The sequence below is a fragment of the Gekko japonicus genome, unplaced genomic scaffold (assembly GCF_001447785.1).
Source record: "Gekko japonicus isolate JY-2015 unplaced genomic scaffold, Gekko_japonicus_V1.1 scaffold435, whole genome shotgun sequence".
Lineage (NCBI taxonomy): Eukaryota > Metazoa > Chordata > Lepidosauria > Squamata > Gekkonidae > Gekko > Gekko japonicus.
This window is the reverse complement of record NW_015161417.1, coordinates 222,184-239,622: the sequence shown is the minus strand read 5'-3', so window position 1 is coordinate 239,622 and position 17,439 is coordinate 222,184. Positions and strand designations below refer to the sequence as shown.

Here is a 17,439-nt window from a genome sequence, read left to right as displayed (position 1 = left end):
ACTGAAGAACTGTAAATCAGAAGGACGCTGGACGTCGTGCATGGATCATACGGAACTGGGGGCCAGCTAAAAAGCAGTGGCCCGCCAAGTTGTGGGATCTGAGGTTAACAGGATATTCTGTTTGGAATGCTTAAGGTAAGCAAGATCCGAGAATCTGCTTTTTTGCTGCCTGTACAAAACTACAAGCTGGCGTTTTTCTTTACTATTTCAGCAATTTGGAATTTTCAGCCTTGGAGAGAGAACCCTGCAAAAACCCGATCTTGCTGTCCGTTATTAGAAAGTCTCTTTTTTTACAAAGGCTCTGGTAAGAATCTTAGAAATTACAATCAATGTTAAAGCCAAGTTAGGTCAAACAAGAAATGTATGCCCATGTACTTGCAATCTCTCCGACCTGTGTGTTCTGTGTGTTTGTAATTCTTGTTTACTTAATTGTTTCGTGAATTATTAGATTTATTTTAAATAAAAGCTTTTAATTACAACACTGTGGTTTTTGGCTAAGGATACAAGGTTTTCGTCTTAAAAGCCTGGAATAAATAAACAAGCTCCTGGTTTCCTTGGTCAGGAGGCTGGGACCTGTTTTAAGAACTGATCGTTAGAGGGAACAGTCATCCCCCCCCCACAAATCTGTGGGCTCATTACTTGTGTTAGAGAGAAACATTTAGGGCATATAATGCACTTCAACGTACTGAATAATGCACTTTAGTGATCATTTGCAAGTAAATCTACTATGAATTTAGGCAGATTGTGAGGGGGAAGGCAGGTAGGGGTTGAGCCAGTGCTCGGCTCTTGTGGTCCTTTGTTATACAGCCTGGGCAATGCTGATCGTCACTTCGGGGTCAGGAAGGAGTTTTCCTTCAGGCCAGATTGGCCCGGGGATCCTGGAGGCTTTTTTTTCTTCCTCTGGCCATAGAGCAGGGGTCATGGGGGGGGGGGAATGGTGGAGACAGCTGTGAATTTTCTGCGTTGTGCAGGGGGCCGGACTAGATGGCCCATGGGATCCCTTCCAACTCTATGATTTTGCCATTTTACACAGTAAAATCCAGTTGCAAAGCGCACTATTCAATGTGTGTGACACTGCCCTTTGTTAAGGAACCGCTGGTAGCAGGCCTCGGGAGGACCATGGAGAGCTGGTTGAATGCTGCCCACAGTAGCGGACCCATGCTCTAAATGTCCATGGTCGCTCTTCAGTGACAGTGCACACGTTTTGCCTACAGAAAGTCCCAGATTCAAATCCTAGCATTTGCCATTGAAAGGATCTTTTGTCGTGGCACGCAGAACACCCCAGTGAGCCAACCGGGGCCGGCAACAGTGGACTGGGCAGAAGCACCAATGGTTTTAGCTTCTCACACGCGGATCTTCTTGCCTAGGGCTCTTTATGGCCGCCCTGGAGAAATGGGAGGAAATATTCAGGGGCACCTGTTGTCTTTGGTGAAGCCTGTGTCGTTCCTGTCGCTCTTCGAGGGGGGTTCGTCTTTCTTGGGAGGAGGCGAATCTCTCTCGTCGCCCGAGTCACTGAAGAATAAAACAAAACAGCAATGAAAAGTGGAAATTAACATTGATTCAGAACTGGAGATCAAAATGCAAAGAGGGAGAAGGGGGAGGGGGGAAGAAGAAAAGGCTGCTTACCTGAAAGCTTGAATAATAACCGTCCCAAAAAGAATGAAGAGGGCCGAGAAGATGAGCGATAAGAGGGGCATCATTTCCCGCCTGTAAGAGATGCCACAAGTGAAGGTCATCCCCAAAAGGGCACCCACAGCCTGCCCCCGCTCGGTCCGGGAACTCCCTTTCACCCGCCCCACCTGCAGGAGAATGACCAAGCTTCCAAATCAGGGTGAAATGGAGACAACTCAGGGATTAGTCCCCTTTCGCATCTTTGCAAGCCACCTTCCTCATAACATCTCCATTTCCTTCTCTTGACCTCCCAAGAGCCACGTGCTTCCACCTTGACAGCTCACCTTGGCTGGTTTCCTGGGCATGGGCTGGCTACTTCACACCTACGCTCACCTCCTTTCCTATCACAGCTGCTCTTTGTAATGGAGGCCAGGGTGGGAAGAAGATGCCTGGCACAGTGAAGGCTTCCTAACCAGTCCTCTCGGGCTCCTAAGCAGGCCGGAAGTTTGGAAGGGATGGGGTGAGAGATGCTCTCCTAGTGACAACTTGTAGCAAGTGCTACAGAAAGAATTGTTGCCTATTAAAGGTTCAGGAACCAAAAAGATGGCGGTGTTTCCAGGGGGTGGGGAGATCAAATGTCTCTACCCTAAAGTAGCTGAACACTCCCCCCCCCTTCAAATTCTGTAAAATTTGCAATTGTGGTAACGTAGCAAAGTTGTGATCCAAAAAAGCTGGGGCCCCTGGACTGATCCTGCTCAGTCCTCTGGTCCTTAACCTGGGAAAGTTCTCAAGGGAGACAGAGCTTGGCTCCTCTTTTTCTTGAAGGAATGCATCCTTCTGGTCCCTCATGAGAGGCTTAAATATCAGGGGCTGTTTTATGGATCATGCACCCAAGACAAAAAAAAATTGCAAATTCAACCTCTGCTGTTTGATTTGGAGCACAGAACCCATACCAATTGCTGTGGAAGAGGCTGTCCCAGCTTTCCGACAGATAGTCAACAGCAGAATAGATCCAGCGGAGAAAGAAAACCTGCACCAGAAGAGGAAGGACATGTCTAGCACCACAAAGCGCACTTTCCTCTCTGCGCCCACAACTACAGAGAACACGTTTGATTACACAACCTCAAGGGCTATAGGGTTTAGCAGTGACCACTCTTGTGTTGGTTTGGCAGCACAATAAATATTTATTCTGTTTGAGAGATGTTCTTCTCCATGACTTATGCAATGAAATAGGTGGAAAAAACTATTGAACTCCATGTGAATTGGGCAGCTTTTCCACTGAAGTGCAATTTTTCATACATCATCAACTTATAGACTCTTGGTTAGAAGAAGCCGTTCGTCGAAACGGCATCGCATTCCAAAGACCACCGTCCCGTCGTTGTCATCTTCTATCTTTTTTGTATCTGAACTTACAACTTGAATGTATTACTATTACTTTTGTACATTTCATATTTACAACTTTACGGTTTCCGTTAAAGAAATATTGAGCGCACTGTGTACAGTTCTTGTGGTTCTATATTTGCAAGCACAACAAATATGCCAAAGATGGGGTCAGGAGCCCATTAACTCATCCGCGGTCGCAGAATCTAGAGTTTTCTGGAGCTGAATTCATAGGACCACCATCCCAGCTCCACCAAGGGCCCTCTCCCAGTTACACACACAGAAGTATATTAGAACTGTCAGCGTTACTCACGGGAGCGAGCTCATCGTTCAAGTCCGTCAGGATCGTATCGGAGGAGAGAGATCCGGGGTCTGTCCTTAACTGATCCAAGATATCCAGGAGGATGAAGTTGTCTTCTTTGCTGCCGCTCCAGGGATCTTCCAGAGCTCTAAAGACCACCCGTCCTGCATTGTTGCGCCTCTCCAAGATGACCACCTGGACCAGAGACAAAGGACCAGACAGCAATTTGGTGGGGAAGGCCATGCGTATTGAAAAGCCGATCAAGAAAACAAAGAAGACGCTTATTATCATTCCGCCAGCAACACCCAGCAATGCAGGGTAACTTCCTTATGTTTCTTGGGGGGGAGGGGTCGCTCAGAACTTGCAGTGTTCCTTGATCCTGGTGCCTGGAACACAAGTTTGCAGGGATCCCTAGCCTTGAGACAGAACAGGAAGGAATGGAACTTTAGGCCTGCTGCGGCCTCAAGGATAATTCGAGACTTGCTCCGGGAATCTCATGCTAGTGGTGATAATCAACTGGCCTATCTTATTGGGTCTGTTTTGAGAATTACTATAATCAGAGGTCATTTCGGGGGGGATCGCGGGGGATCGCAGTTCCCCCGGGTGAGGTACGGGGGGCAGGGTACATGACGAAGCCCCGCCCCCTACTTCCGGCCGCCCCGCTTCCGGCCCTCATTCAGCCAGGAGGAGGCAGGAGAAGAGGGAGGGTAAGTTGCTTCCTCCCTGCCTCTCCCCACCCCTGCCTGCCTGGGGCCAGGGAGGGCCTTCGCGGGGCTTCCTCGCACTCCCACCAGCCTAGCAGGTCCACCGCCGGGCCCGTCATGGGGCTCAGCAGTGGAGCTGCAAGGCCGGCGGTGGCGGCCGGGACCGTTGGGGGCGGGGTGTGTGGCCTTATGACACGCTTCCGGTGATGTCAGGGGGTGTGGCATATGCTAATGAGTTATGCTAATGAGTTCCCCTAGCTCTTTTTCTACGAAACGACCCCTGACTATAATAACATATACAGAGGATTTTGAACACTGAAATTAAGGCTTAGTGTAATAAATAATAATAATAATTACAGTTGGTGGCGGGAAGTGTTCAGGGTAGCAAGCAAGCTTCCCCACTCCACTATTTTAGCATCACCACAACCTTGTGAGGAAGGTCAGCTGAGATTGCATGACTGACCCATCTGCTTTTCTGTCTGAGAGGGGACTCGAACCTGGACCTCCCCCACTACTTGCAAAGCATGGCAGGTTAAGTCTCATCTGCTCAACATAACGAAATGCAGCGGTTGCTGATTCAACATCTTCAAAGCAAGACAAAACCCCGTTATTGTATTTAATGAGAAGTATATTACATGAGACTTAAAAATATTTCATTAAGCTTCATGCCAACATTCCTTAGGTAACAGGAGCGATAACATCATTCCGTAGATAATGTCAGCAATCTTCAGAAGGCTTCACTAACACAACAGCCATTGTGCTATGCGCCCAATAAAGTGCTTCACAAATATAATTTGTTTGCCTTCATTCTTAGTCGTCAACCACTGAATATTAAAGTGCTTCTTAGTAGTATACAGTGCTTAGTGCTTCATATATATCATATTCATATCTTCCAAGTGTAATAATCCATCCAACGGAATTTGCCAGCATAAATCTCTCCATTTCGCAAAGGCGTCCTCATAGAGATGTGAAGGCCCGGAAAAAAACTGGAAAAATTCGGGAAAAAAACGTTTTTTCCCCTGTTTTTTTCCCTGAAGTCTTTTTTGTTTTTTTCCGGAAAATATATATATATATATAGTATCAGGACAAGCAAGTCCTAGGTTACAATTTTCCAAATTTTCTCTCTCTCTCTAGATATATATATATATATATATAGTATCAGGACAAGCAAGTCCTAGGTTACAAACTGAACTCTCCAATGCAAGAACAAGATGCATTTCTTCCTTTAGGAAGTGCTATTGTCAGAAGAAAATAAAAAGGTTTCAGTTTTGTTTTTGCATGTGGGTGGGTATTCTGTTTGTAATAATTGTTTTTAATATGCTAGTTGTGATAATTTCATGCCAAGTAAAAATGTCCATAGTCATATTTTATGTTCCTAAAGTAACGGAATGACTTTCAATCTAGAAAAGACAAAAGAAATGCTAATGTAGATTTTTTTTCAAAAATTTCTGTTTCCCCCCAGAAAAAAACTGGAAAAAAACCAGGTTTTTTTCCGAGCTTCAAAATTTCTGGAAATTTTACATCTCTACGCCCTCATAGATGGAAAATTACATCATACACAAGCACAGCAATAGACATTCACAGCATACTAGTAATATACTTCTCGTTCAATACAATCACGGGGTTTTGTTTCGCTTTGCTGTTTTCACATCTGCGATTCTCTCTCTTTTATTCAACAACAACTGCCGGGTCCAGCAATACTCGGGGCACCACGTCTTCTCCCATTTCAGTTTGATGTGATTTATAAGCATCTTTAAGAGACCAGTCCCAAAAGATACAGGGTGAGCTGAGCTCAAATTTTACAAACCAAACGGAAGAGCAAGTGATGTAGCTGGGCAGACATGCAGAACACTCACGGCAGACTTCCCCCAGAACCTGTCGTCGTCCAGCAGTAAAGCCCGGGCAAACTCCCTCTGGCTGCTTCCATAGACGTGGACAAATCTCAAGGTGTCTTTGGTGTTGGCCATGGCGAAGGCCAGAAACGCTTCGTAGACCGCAGCAAACTTGTCGCCCTCACCGGTAATCAAGACCACACAGTACCTAGACCACCACCAAGAAAAGACAGCTTAAGGTCTCCCAATTGACACAGAGGACTGGTTGGAACCATGTCGGAGGCAGGCAGAAACCAAGGGAGGCTCGATCTTCTCCACGAGTGACTGGCCTGGCCTTGGAAGCAGAATTACACACGAAGCCACCTTACATACTGAGTCAGACCACTCCTCTGTCAAGGTCAGTATTGTCTGCTCAGACTGGCAGCAGCTCTCTGGGGTCATAGAGGGCTTTCCCATCACCTACTGCCTGATCCTTTTATTAAACTGGAGGTGCGGGAACTGATCCGGCCACCTTCTGCATGGGAAAGAGATGCTCTGCCATGGAGCCACAGCACCCCCGACTAAAGCCCCCATTCAAGCAACCCAGTGTGACCCTTTCTGTTGGTCCTGCACGTAAGGTAAAGTTCTCTTCACCAGCAAAGCTCTTGGGGAGCTAGGTGACGATATTTCTCAGTCCTTCATCCCTGGGTGTGGGATGACATCAATGAACACCCACGCTCTCGAAAGCCAGGCAATTCCTACTGTCAATGCTGAATTACTATGACAAAGATGCGCTGAATTATAGGAAGCTTGGAGGAAAGTACAATACAAGCTTAGAAAGCCAGTCCCGACTGGTGAAGATCTTAAGAACAGCCCTCTCCCTTTGATCAATGTGGAAGGCACCGCATGGAATGGAAGGCTGTCAGCCTTACAAAAGGTATCTGAAGAAGCGTGCATGCGCCCCAAAGTTTATACGCAGAATTAAACTTCGTTGGTCTTAAAGGCGTCACTGGACTCAGACTTTGCACAATTAAGCCCTGTGATCTGATGCAGAAACCTCATAAACCAGCAACATGGAGCCATCCTTGTTATGTGTCTTACTTGCGCTGCCTGTGAGACTTTTTCGCTGGGCACAGCTCCTGGAAGAGCTTCTGGCTGGTGAGCCGGGAGGCCATCAGGAATTTGTTCTGGGACAGGAAGTCGTCAATGAGCTGTTTCTTCATACCCCGGGACTAGGAGAAAGGAAAACTGGTCAACATCAGGGAAGACTGGAAGAAATAACCAATTAAGGAACTTATGTCGTGCTTTTTAATGGATTTAAATACATTTAAAGAGTCCCCAGATCCTGAAGTGGGTTCTTTTTTAACACACTGAAGGAACAGCCAGCTAATGTTAGACTTCAAGAGAAGAAATGCTGTCAAGTGATGGCTGGTCTAAGGACCGTAACAATAAACTGAACTGAAAGCTATTAAGTAGTTAGAAAGAAAAGTGATGACAGTCAGCCGCTAGTCAACCTTTAATACAGGAATGCACTGGAATCAAAACCCAACTGGGTATGCTATTAAATTTCAGTCCTGCTGATCAATCAACTAAAGCCTCAGTTGATTAACCTGTCAGCTGAGGAGTGCAGCCCTCTCTGGAAGGCAGAAATAACAGCTCAATGAAAAACTGAAAAGAAGAAGAAGAAGAAGAAGAAGAGATTGGATTTATACCCCGCCCTTCACTTGGGAGTCTCAGAGCGGTTTACAAACTCCTTTCCCTTCCCCTCCCCACAACAGACACCCTGTGAGGTGGGTGGGGCTGAGAGAACTCTGACACAAATGGCTCTTTTTCAAGGACAGCTGTGCCAGAGCTTGTGACTGACCCAAGGTCACATCAGCAGGTGCAAGTGGAGGAGTGGGGAATCAAACCCGGTTCTCCCAGATTAGAGTCCGCGCACTTAACCACTACACCAAACTGGCACAGATATGCACAGGAGAGAAGAAGAAGAAGAAGAGATTGGATTTATACCCCGCCCTTCACTTGGGAGTCTCAGAGCGGCTTACAAACTCCTTTCCCTTCCCCTCCCCACAACAGACACCCTGTGAGGTGGGTGGGGCTGAGAGAGCTCTGACACAAACTGCTCTTTTCCAAGGACAGCTGTGCCAGAGCTTGCGACTGACCCAAGGTCACATCAGCAGGTGCAAGTGGAGGAGTGGGGAATCAAACTCGGTTCTCCCAGATTAGAGTCCGCGCACTTAACCACTACACCAAACTGAAGAAGCAAAACGTAGCTTCTATTTACAGGAAAAGACCTAAAAGGAGGACAATAGACTTAGCCTTCCCTGAGCTTCCCTTCAACTGCAGTTCTTATTATTGATCGTTTATGGAGCACTAGCAGTGCATGCAGTCCTTTATGGGCCATGAGACAGAGGCCTGCCCTGAACGGCAGAGGGTGAAGAACTCCCCTTTTGCTATGTTGGACCAAAACGGCTTTCGCCATTCTCCTCCATTTGATTGTCACAGCACCCCTTTGAGACAAGGTAGGCTGAGACTGGGCCCAAGGTCATCCAGCAAGCTTCCACAATAGAGTGGGGATTCGAATCCGGGGACTCCAGATCCTCACCCTGACATTCTCTCACTACACCACGCTGGCTCTCAAGTTTGGTGTTGTGGTTAGGAGCGTGGACTCTAAGCTAGGAGAACTGGCTTTGATTTCCCCACTCCTCCACAGGCAGCTGCTGGTGTGACCTTGGGTCAGTTACAAGTTCTTTCAGAGCTGGTTCTCTCAAGGGCAGTTCTCGAAAGAGCTCTCTCAGCCCCACCTACCTCCCAGAGTGTCTGTTGTGGGGAGGGGAAGGGGAAGGAGATTGTAAGCCGCTCTGAGACTCTTTGGGTAGTAAAGGGTGCGGTATAAATCCTCTCTCACTCTGTGTTTAAGCTGCTTTGGGTATGTACCGGGGAGCAAGGCAGGATGTAAACTAAATAAATGAATTTAAGGAGCATGCGCACACACACCTACACACACACACTGATGGAACATGCAAACACAAAAGCAAAGTAGCTCAGCTGTCCTAACAAGGCAGTGCATCTATCACTTTGCTGCTCTTGTGAGTAGTCACTGCATGTACACAATCATGTACCTCCTGCATTTCATTACCTTAAAACCCCAAAGTTTACAGGGGAGGAGGGTTCCCTTCTCCATACCTGACAATCAAGAGTACAACATCTGGCTCGGGAAAGCTACGGTAAATGCCAGTCTTTTAAGAGCCACAAGACTCTTGGGTTCTGCCTTCAACAGACATTACTGAGCAAAACGACTGGCGAAGCGATACAGACACTCCGGGCAGTCCTGCGTGGCAGCTGGAGAACGGATACCTGGATGACGTCGGCGGGTTTGTCAACGTGTTCCTTGAAGACCATCATGGTAGGCACGTAGACGTTGATGTTGTACTGGCTGGACAGCTCTTCGATCCCTCCGAGACCAACGTATACGTAGCCAAAGGATAAATAGTCTCGGTATGCAAAAGCAGTCAGCTGGAAGGAATCAAACAGACACACAGGATTTGCACTTGCTGGACTTAGGCGGTTCTTGACACAGAACAGGTTGGGAGCCCTAAACCCCCCCCCCTTCACTCACAGTTTGGAATCTGCCAGGATTGTGAAACAAACAAACAAAAAACACAACACATTTTCAGATTTCATTATTCAAGATCTCAGAGGATGCAAACTGGCATCTCGAACTCTAGATTGTGACACGCTCCCAGTGAGGCACGGCATGTCCTCCACCCAGGGCTTTTTTTGTAGAAAAAGCCCAGCAGGAACTCATTAGCATAATAGGCCATACCCAACAGCCGGAACACATTAGCATATTAGGCCACACCCTGACAGCACCACTCATTAGCATATTAGGCCACCCCCCTGACAGCACAGCTCATTCACATATGAGGCCACCCCCCCATATTACCAGAAGTGTGCTCATCCAGCCACACCCACCTTTTGCTTCTTATTCTCTTTACCTTGTTTGTTGACAAAACCCAGGCCTTTTTTTTTTGAGCAGGAACTCCTTTGCATGTTAGGCCACACACCCCTAATTGTAGCCAATCCTAATGAGTTTCTGCTGTTGGGTGTGGCCTATTATGCTAATGAGTTCCTGCTGGGAGTGGCCAACCTGGGATCCAGCCGGAACTCCGTTCCTGTGCGTTCCTGCCCAAAAATAGCCCTGCCTCCACCCCAGTCCACGCTTTGACATGTGCCCAGCTGAGACCCTGCTAGCCAAACACGGACTCCACACTTCTCACCTCCTGCGTCAGTCCAGTTTCACTCCCTGCTCCACATTTTTATCAAGCCGGTTTGCTCTCACTTCTCAGACTTCAAATACCTCCTTGTTCAGCTGCGTGCCTTCCCACTCCTCTTCCCCCCCACTCACCCAGATTCTACTTGTTCCCAAAGCCTTACTCATCCTCCAACAAGTTCTGAATCCCAGCCCATGACGATGTTAGGGGAGGCCTCTTTGGGATTTGTGGTGAATGTAGCAGAGGGAGCTTCCAAAGGCTAGCCCTAAAAACCATGCCCCTCAGGAAAGCTCCAGGAATGAAGCCAGAAGGTCACCACGGCTTTATGCTAAGGAAGCCCCTCTTGGGCCTGCAAGGGGGAGTGATGAAGCTATTGCTGAATGGCGAAGCCCCTTTACCTTGTATAACAACGGCACGAGCGGCATGTGATCAAACAAAAGCACGTGTGGCTTGTTCTCTCTCTTCCAGTTCGACAGGAATTTGACGTAGTTTTTATCTGTAATCTTCAACGTAAAACAGAAATATCAGTTTCCGAATGCTCGGGGGGAGGCGACATTGCACACTCGGATACAAGTTTCAGACGGCATTTTGAAGACCTGCAGTTTTTATAGAGGTTGCGTGAGAAAATTTTACGCAGCAGAAGAAATGGGGATATAGTTCACCCCGAGGGTGGGAAAATAACACAAGGGATTTTGCAAGCTGGGGTTCCCTCCCCAATTTTCCTTATACAAAAAGTTACTTGCTTCTCACTTCCTATGAAACCCAGCAGACTTTTAGCTAGTATGAGACCTTCTCATTCAATGCTGAATAGATTTTAGGGCGGATGGGAGACTAAGGGGCCGCGGCTCAGTGGAAGAGCATCTGTTTTGCATGCAGGTCCCAGGTTCGATCCCTGGCATCTGCGGTTAAAAGGAACTGGCAGTAGGTGATGAGACAGAACCTCTGAGACCCTGGAGAGGCATTGCCTGGAACCAGCAGTAGGTGATATCCCTGGAGACCCTGGAGAAGGTACTGCGTGTGCGTGTTTGTGTGCTTGCTTAGAAGTCATGGTGACTTGTGGCGATCCCTACTGGGGGCTTGGACATTTTTCAGAGAGGTGACTTGATATGACTGCCTCTGTGTCCCACCTCTGGTATTTCTTGGAGGTCGCCCTTCCAAGTAGAAGAAGAATAAGAAGAGATTGGATTTATACACTGCCCTTCGCTCAGAGTGGCTTACAAACTCCTTTCCCTTCCCCTCCCCACAACAGACACCCTGTGAGGTAGGTGGGGCTGAGAGAGCTCTTTCGAGAACCGCTTGTGAGAGAACAGCTCTGACAGAACTATGGCTTGCCCAAGGTCATCCAGCAGCTGCAAGTGGAGGAGTGGGGAATCAAACCCGGTTCCCCCAGATTACGAGTCCACACACTTAACCACTACACCAAACCGCTGCACCAAAGTACTTGCCAGGGTCGGCCCTGCTTAGCTTCCAAGATCTGACAAGATCGGGCTTGCCTGGGCTTATCCAGGTCAGGGCTAGACAAGACTGATCTTGATGGATTCAGTACAAGGCAGCATCATGTCTGGAAGTACTTCTTCTCATAAGCACTAACTAAACTTATGGAATTCGCTGCCACTTGAAGTAATGATGGCCACAGATGGCTTTAAAAAGAGACTAGATGAACTCATGGAGGACGAGTCCATCCACGGATGAATGGAATCTCCCTGTTTGGAAGCAGTGCACCTTTGCCCACTGGATTCTGGGGGAGAGCAGCAGGGGGAGGCTGTGGCTTCCCCGAGATACCTGGCTGGCTACCGGAGAAAACCGGCTGCTAAGAGTCAACCAGCTGTCTAGCCTGAGTCAGCAGGGAAGCCCTCCCCCTCAGCCCCAAAGAGCGAATCGCTTAAGAACATAAGAGACGCCAACGTTGGATCAGGCCAAAGGCCCATCCAGTCCAACACTCTGTGTCATACAGTGGCCAGAAATACCAGTGCCATCAGGAGGTCCACCAGTGGGGCCAGGACGTTAGAAGCCCACCCACTGTTGACCCCCCCCCCAAGCACCAAGATGACAGAGCATCACTTGCCCCAGATCCCCTATCTATACCTTGTGGCTAATAGCCACTGATGGACCTCTGCTCCATATGTTTAAAGCGAGTTACCTTCTCCACGAGGTTCCCGGGAAGAAGACTCTCCACAAACTGGCGCAGATTCTCCCGCACGACCGCGTTGTGGAAAAAGGTTATCCTCCCGTTGATAAGTCCCAGGATCGAAGGGGTGCTGTGGGCCCCGAGGTGATGCGCCAGGCGCCTCTCGTAGCCAGCATGGACGACGCCAATGCCCACTCCTGAAAGAGGCAAGCGAGGCCAGTAAAATGAAAGATGGCCCGAGCAAAAGCCAAATCGGATTTGTTTTCTCTGCTAAGCTCTAGCATGGGGCATCGGTGAAAAAAACATCATCACTAGAAAGCTGTGATTACACCTGCTGTTGCGGAAACTGGGAGGCTCAACGGAAAGTTCACTGCGCAAAAACCACAGCTGCCATTCAGAGACTGTGGCAGATGCAAGGACATCCCCCAGCTCTCTACTTTAGAGAAGTCCAGCTACACAAACAGCAAAACATTCCCCATTTGCCTTTTTTCAAGGCTTTATATCCTATGGGGTTGCCATAAGTTGGCTGCAACCTAGCACTTTACACACACACATCCCCCTCGGGGGGGGACAAAGAATGCGGTGGCACCTCAGAGCCCCGGTAACGGACCACGGGAGCCCCCTTCCTACTGGCAACCTCCCCTGAAGCGGAACCGCTAGATGCCTCCGATCCTCGACGGACACCTACTTTCAGCTACAAATGGCACTGGAGCAAATGGGGATGTTTCCAGGAGGGCACTTGGAGGACCGATGCTCAAAACTGCTGCACCGGCACCTTCCCAATTCTGAGACAGATGGCGCTACATTGGTGTAACATGTGTTTTTCTCTGGATTGAAATGCATGCCCCCCCCTTGAGTAAAAACTCCCCCCTCCCCAGCCCCCAGCGGAGATCATCTCCAGGCATTTCATGCACAAGTCGCTGGCTTGGGGGCACCTCCTGATTGAACAGAGGCGAAGGTACGTCGGCAGCCTCCCCTCTCCTCTAGGGAGAGCTTGTTCTGTTGCGCCTCTCTCATTGGGAGAGACAGAACGAGCCAGCTGAAGCTGATTCAGAGCTGGAGCAACGCAGCTCCCCACAGAAGCTGAATGAGTAAGGCTGGAACAGTGAATCACACAAGCTCCTCTATGGACGGGTGCTTGAGGCTCACAGGAGCCTTTCATTATTCAATTAATTTTATTCCTGAGAACAGCACGCCCGGTGCTCCCAGCATGGCTGCAGAACTGCACCGCGCCAGCCGAGGGAAGATGCAGCCTGGCTCTGAAAATGGATTTAGAGTCAATTAGGTGAAACAAAGGGAACCCGTCGCAGACCCCTGCTGATTTCCTGGCTCAATGCAACAGGCTGGCGATGAGCTAACAAAAGCTCTAAAGGCCACCTTTGCTTCCTTCACCTCGCCAAGATCTTTAAGATCAACCAAGACCATCCTTTGAAATACATCATCTTGGCATCAAAAGGTTCACAGAGAGGCATTTTCAGTGGCTGCCCCTCAGATTCTCCTTCCCTTGGAGCAGGCCTGTAGCTACAGTGGGGCTTTTACGGGCTCCACCCCCTTTCTTAAAGGCACAGCCCCACGGGACTTTCTCCTGCGAATGTTTTTTTCAATCATTTAAAAATGGTTTTTTTAAAAGGCGTGTGCTCCTTTAAGCAGAGTGGGGTGCTGTAGTTGACTAATTCCCGCACTGAGCAAGGGGGTTGGAGTAGGTGACCTCTAGGATGCATTGTCTCTCTGTGGCAAGAAACTGGTCTCCTTTAAGAGAGTTTTTCTACCTAAGTGTTAGCTTTCTTGACTACAGAAGAATTGTTACTTAGGCTGGCAGAAGTGATTAACTTGCAGCAGCTAAGGTGGCTGACAGCTTGCAATTTAGAGATCTATCCTGGTAACAGCTTTCTATTGGCTACATGGCTTTTCTTTCTGCAATGAGAACTTCAGCCCCACCAGAAAAAAAATTGCCCCACGAGCCTCAAAATCCTGGCTATGGGCCTGCCTTGGAGGCTTAGCAAAGCTTGTGTGTCATCCGGCAGTAACACAAGATGTTTTGGTTGCAAGGGATAAATTAATCAGGAAAGGGTACGTTATCCATCCTTGGGCTGAGGCAGGCATGACACCCAATGCAACGAGCTTGCGCTTGCTCCTTCCTTACCCAGCGCTTCCAGCTCCTGCACCACCTCCTTCCACACGGGCTCAATGTGGATGCAGCTGAAGCACCAGTCCGATGTGATTTTAATGAGGTAGGGCTTCTTGAAGCTATCGGGCACGATCTCGTTGACGTAGTGTGAGAAGTGCAGCAGGTACTTCTCATCGGAGGAGTCCCGGCGGTCTGAATTGAAGGGGAAGTGAAAGAAGGACTCGTCGAAATAAAAACTTTTGTGAAAGTGGTGGAACTGACGCTGCTGGTGCTGCTGCTGCTGTTGGGGATACCCCTGGTTCTCCCCCACATCCCCGTAGTGGTCGAAATTTAATCTCTTCTCCTCATTGGAAAGGATCTGGTCAGGGTATATAAAAAAAAAGAACTTTGCATCCTTTGTATCCTGAATCTCTGGTAAAGACTCTGTATTAGGATAGTATGAGCTAAACATACATTTTCCGTTCATTTAAGCATTACGAGAACAAGACCACTAGGCCAGGATCGCTAGGCTAAATTCAAGTTTTAAGCAATACCTGCAGTAAATATAGCAGCCCCAATAGCCTGGTCTAGCCTGATCTCTTCAGCTCTTGGAAGCTAAGCAGGATTGGCCCTGGTTCGTACGTGGGATTGGAGACAGCCAAGGAAGTCCAGGATTGTGACACAGAGGCTTGCTACACTTTCCAAGTTAATGCCTGGTGGCATCAGAGGTGGGAGGAGGGGCAAAGCACATACTTGCCCCAGATCCCCACCAGTGTTCCCTCTAAGCTGAGTTAGTGTGAGCTAGCTCACAGTTTTTTAGCCTCCGGCTCACACATTTTGGTTTCAGCTCAGGAAGGATGGCTCCAGAGCAAACTGATTTATGCAGTAGCGAAATCGCTCGCTCACAACTTTAACGCCAGTAGCTCAAAATGGTGTCCTCTTATAACATATTTTACAGAAAACGATGTATTACCAGCCAATACTAGTTATGCAGAATGGATTCATCTTTGAATTTTTTTAAATTTTTTTTTTTTGGAATGGTCTGAGCACTCTCATGATTTATTATTGTGGTCCTTCTAAAATATATCTAGATTTATTATACGTTAGTATTGTAGAAATAGCAGAACAATTGGAATATCACAAGAAAGTGACAAGGATTTGGATATAGGATGTTCCTGCTATAATCATAAACACAATTAATAGGTGGCATTGTGAAATATGTATCTGCACTGACAGTTTGTATTATTGTTCAAACAGCAATCTTGTTTATGTATACTTGATTTCTCTTTTAATAAAATTTGAAATGAAAAAAAAAAAAGTAGAATTTTTGTTCATCAGACTCCACAGCTTAGAAGGAACATTGATCCCCACCAGGCACAGGGAAGCCTCTGCCAACCTATCCTGGCTTTTCCCAATTCATCTTCCAATCTGATCCTCAACCACCCTCCTCACCAGCTGTTTTTAACTAACCACCACCACCACACATAGGGAGATTGGACAAAATGTAGGGCACTTTGTGGGTCAATTTGGCCCCCAGATTCCTAGGAATCAAGGGCACATAGATAACGCACTGAGATGTGGCCAGAATCACCTTGCAGTTGGTACACCAGACATCCTAATCTAGGATTTACTCTAGTTTTACTCTGTATCGTGCCCCTAATTTTCCAAGGGGAGCCACAAAGGAAATCGGCTCTTCCTTGTTAACGGTTCCCTTTCGAACATCGTGCCTGTAGCATTCAGAGTAACACAAAACTAGCTACAATATTAGGTCTCCAGATGACTAAGGAAAATAGCGAGATGTTGCTCATCCTGATAAGAGGGTTGCCAGATCCAGGTTGGGAAACTCCTGGAGATTTGGCAATGGAGCTTCAGGAAGACAGGGATCTCAGTGGGATACAACGGCACAGAGTCCACCCTCCAAAGCATCCATTTTCTCTCTCTTTTTTTTTAAACCCCCGAGAGGGTAATTTTATTGTTATTTCAATAGACTACATAACTACAACAGAAAATATAGGGAGGGGACTACAACTAGGGATAAAGAAAACATACCCACCACACTAACTAAAATCCCAAGAGTAGAAGATTATTTCCGTGTTAATCTACATGTTAGTAAATACGTGTTAGTAAAACAATATACTTGTGGGGTTTTTTTAACTACTGCTTCAATGTTAACAAGTTTAATATTTTGAGAACACTTCTTGAGCATCTTCTTATTTTCATAGGGCTATTTTCAGAGTCCTTCTGCCCTTACTTCTGTCTTCTTTCTCTGAAATCATACAACGTTTTGTTTGCTCCCGCACCCGCTTCCTCCCCAGAATCCTCCCCCGTTCCAGAGGTAGCAGAATCACTCGATTTTGTTTCTTCATCTTTGAGTTCTACTTCTGGCCCCAGCTGTCATCTCAAAAATTCCTTTGCTTTAAAGATGGAGTCAATCTTCTCTCTTTTATCTTTAATTTTAAAGATCACACCTTCAGGGATCGCCCAACGATTTTTTATTCCGTTTGTCTGAAGAAATGAGATTCTTTGTAGCTTTTCCTCTTTTGACGAATTTCAAATGGAATGTCTTTTAGAGTCTTAATATTTGTATTCCCAAATTTCAGTGGATCTGCCGAAGTTGCCTTTAATATAACATCTCTGGTCTGTCTTCTTGCAAACCTGACTACAATCTCCCCAGGCAGGCTATTTTTTTAATGTAATTAGAGTATACCCAATAAGCAGACTCTATATCTTTTATTATTTCATCCGCTGATAAGCCTGTTACTGGAGCGATGATCTCTCCCAGAGTCTTCTTCAAATCTTTTTTTTTCCCTTTTCAGGCAGTCCCTGAAATGTGAGAGTCATGTTTGCTTTCTCTATTTGCAGCTGAAGTAAACGGTTTTCCTGCAGCTTTTGTTTTATTTCCACCTCTGTCACTCTTTTCCTCATCTTCTTGTTCCCGGCGTCCATCTCTACCAGCTTCTCAGTTGCCTGCTCCACTTTTTTCTCTGTCTCTGCCAGCTGGCGCTGCTGCAAGGCGAAGTTTTGGTTTAGTGTGGCGAGTTGCTGGTTAATACCACCGAGCTGCTCCAATACCGGTTTCAGCATATCCGCTAACGTCTTCATGACGTCTGCTCCCTCTTCCGA

At 47.3% G+C, this 17,439-nt stretch overlaps 1 protein-coding gene across 1 annotated transcript in view; it reads right to left on the bottom strand.

Annotated features, from left to right (window-relative positions):
* DNAJC16 (DnaJ heat shock protein family (Hsp40) member C16) overlaps positions 1 to 17,439 on the bottom strand; it is a 32,558-nt gene that overhangs the window by 4,352 nt on the left and 10,767 nt on the right. Inside the window, exons 4-13 of the mRNA XM_015428029.1 lie at positions 14,353 to 14,695; positions 12,222 to 12,406; positions 10,480 to 10,584; positions 9,165 to 9,323; positions 6,909 to 7,039; positions 5,853 to 6,036; positions 3,305 to 3,487; positions 2,565 to 2,641; positions 1,627 to 1,707; positions 1,417 to 1,512 (exon numbers count right to left, since the gene is read on the bottom strand). Of these exons, the coding sequence (XP_015283515.1) occupies positions 1,417 to 1,512; positions 1,627 to 1,707; positions 2,565 to 2,641; positions 3,305 to 3,487; positions 5,853 to 6,036; positions 6,909 to 7,039; positions 9,165 to 9,323; positions 10,480 to 10,584; positions 12,222 to 12,406; positions 14,353 to 14,695 (1,544 nt within the window). The remainder of the gene's footprint in view (positions 1 to 1,416; positions 1,513 to 1,626; positions 1,708 to 2,564; positions 2,642 to 3,304; positions 3,488 to 5,852; positions 6,037 to 6,908; positions 7,040 to 9,164; positions 9,324 to 10,479; positions 10,585 to 12,221; positions 12,407 to 14,352; positions 14,696 to 17,439) is intronic.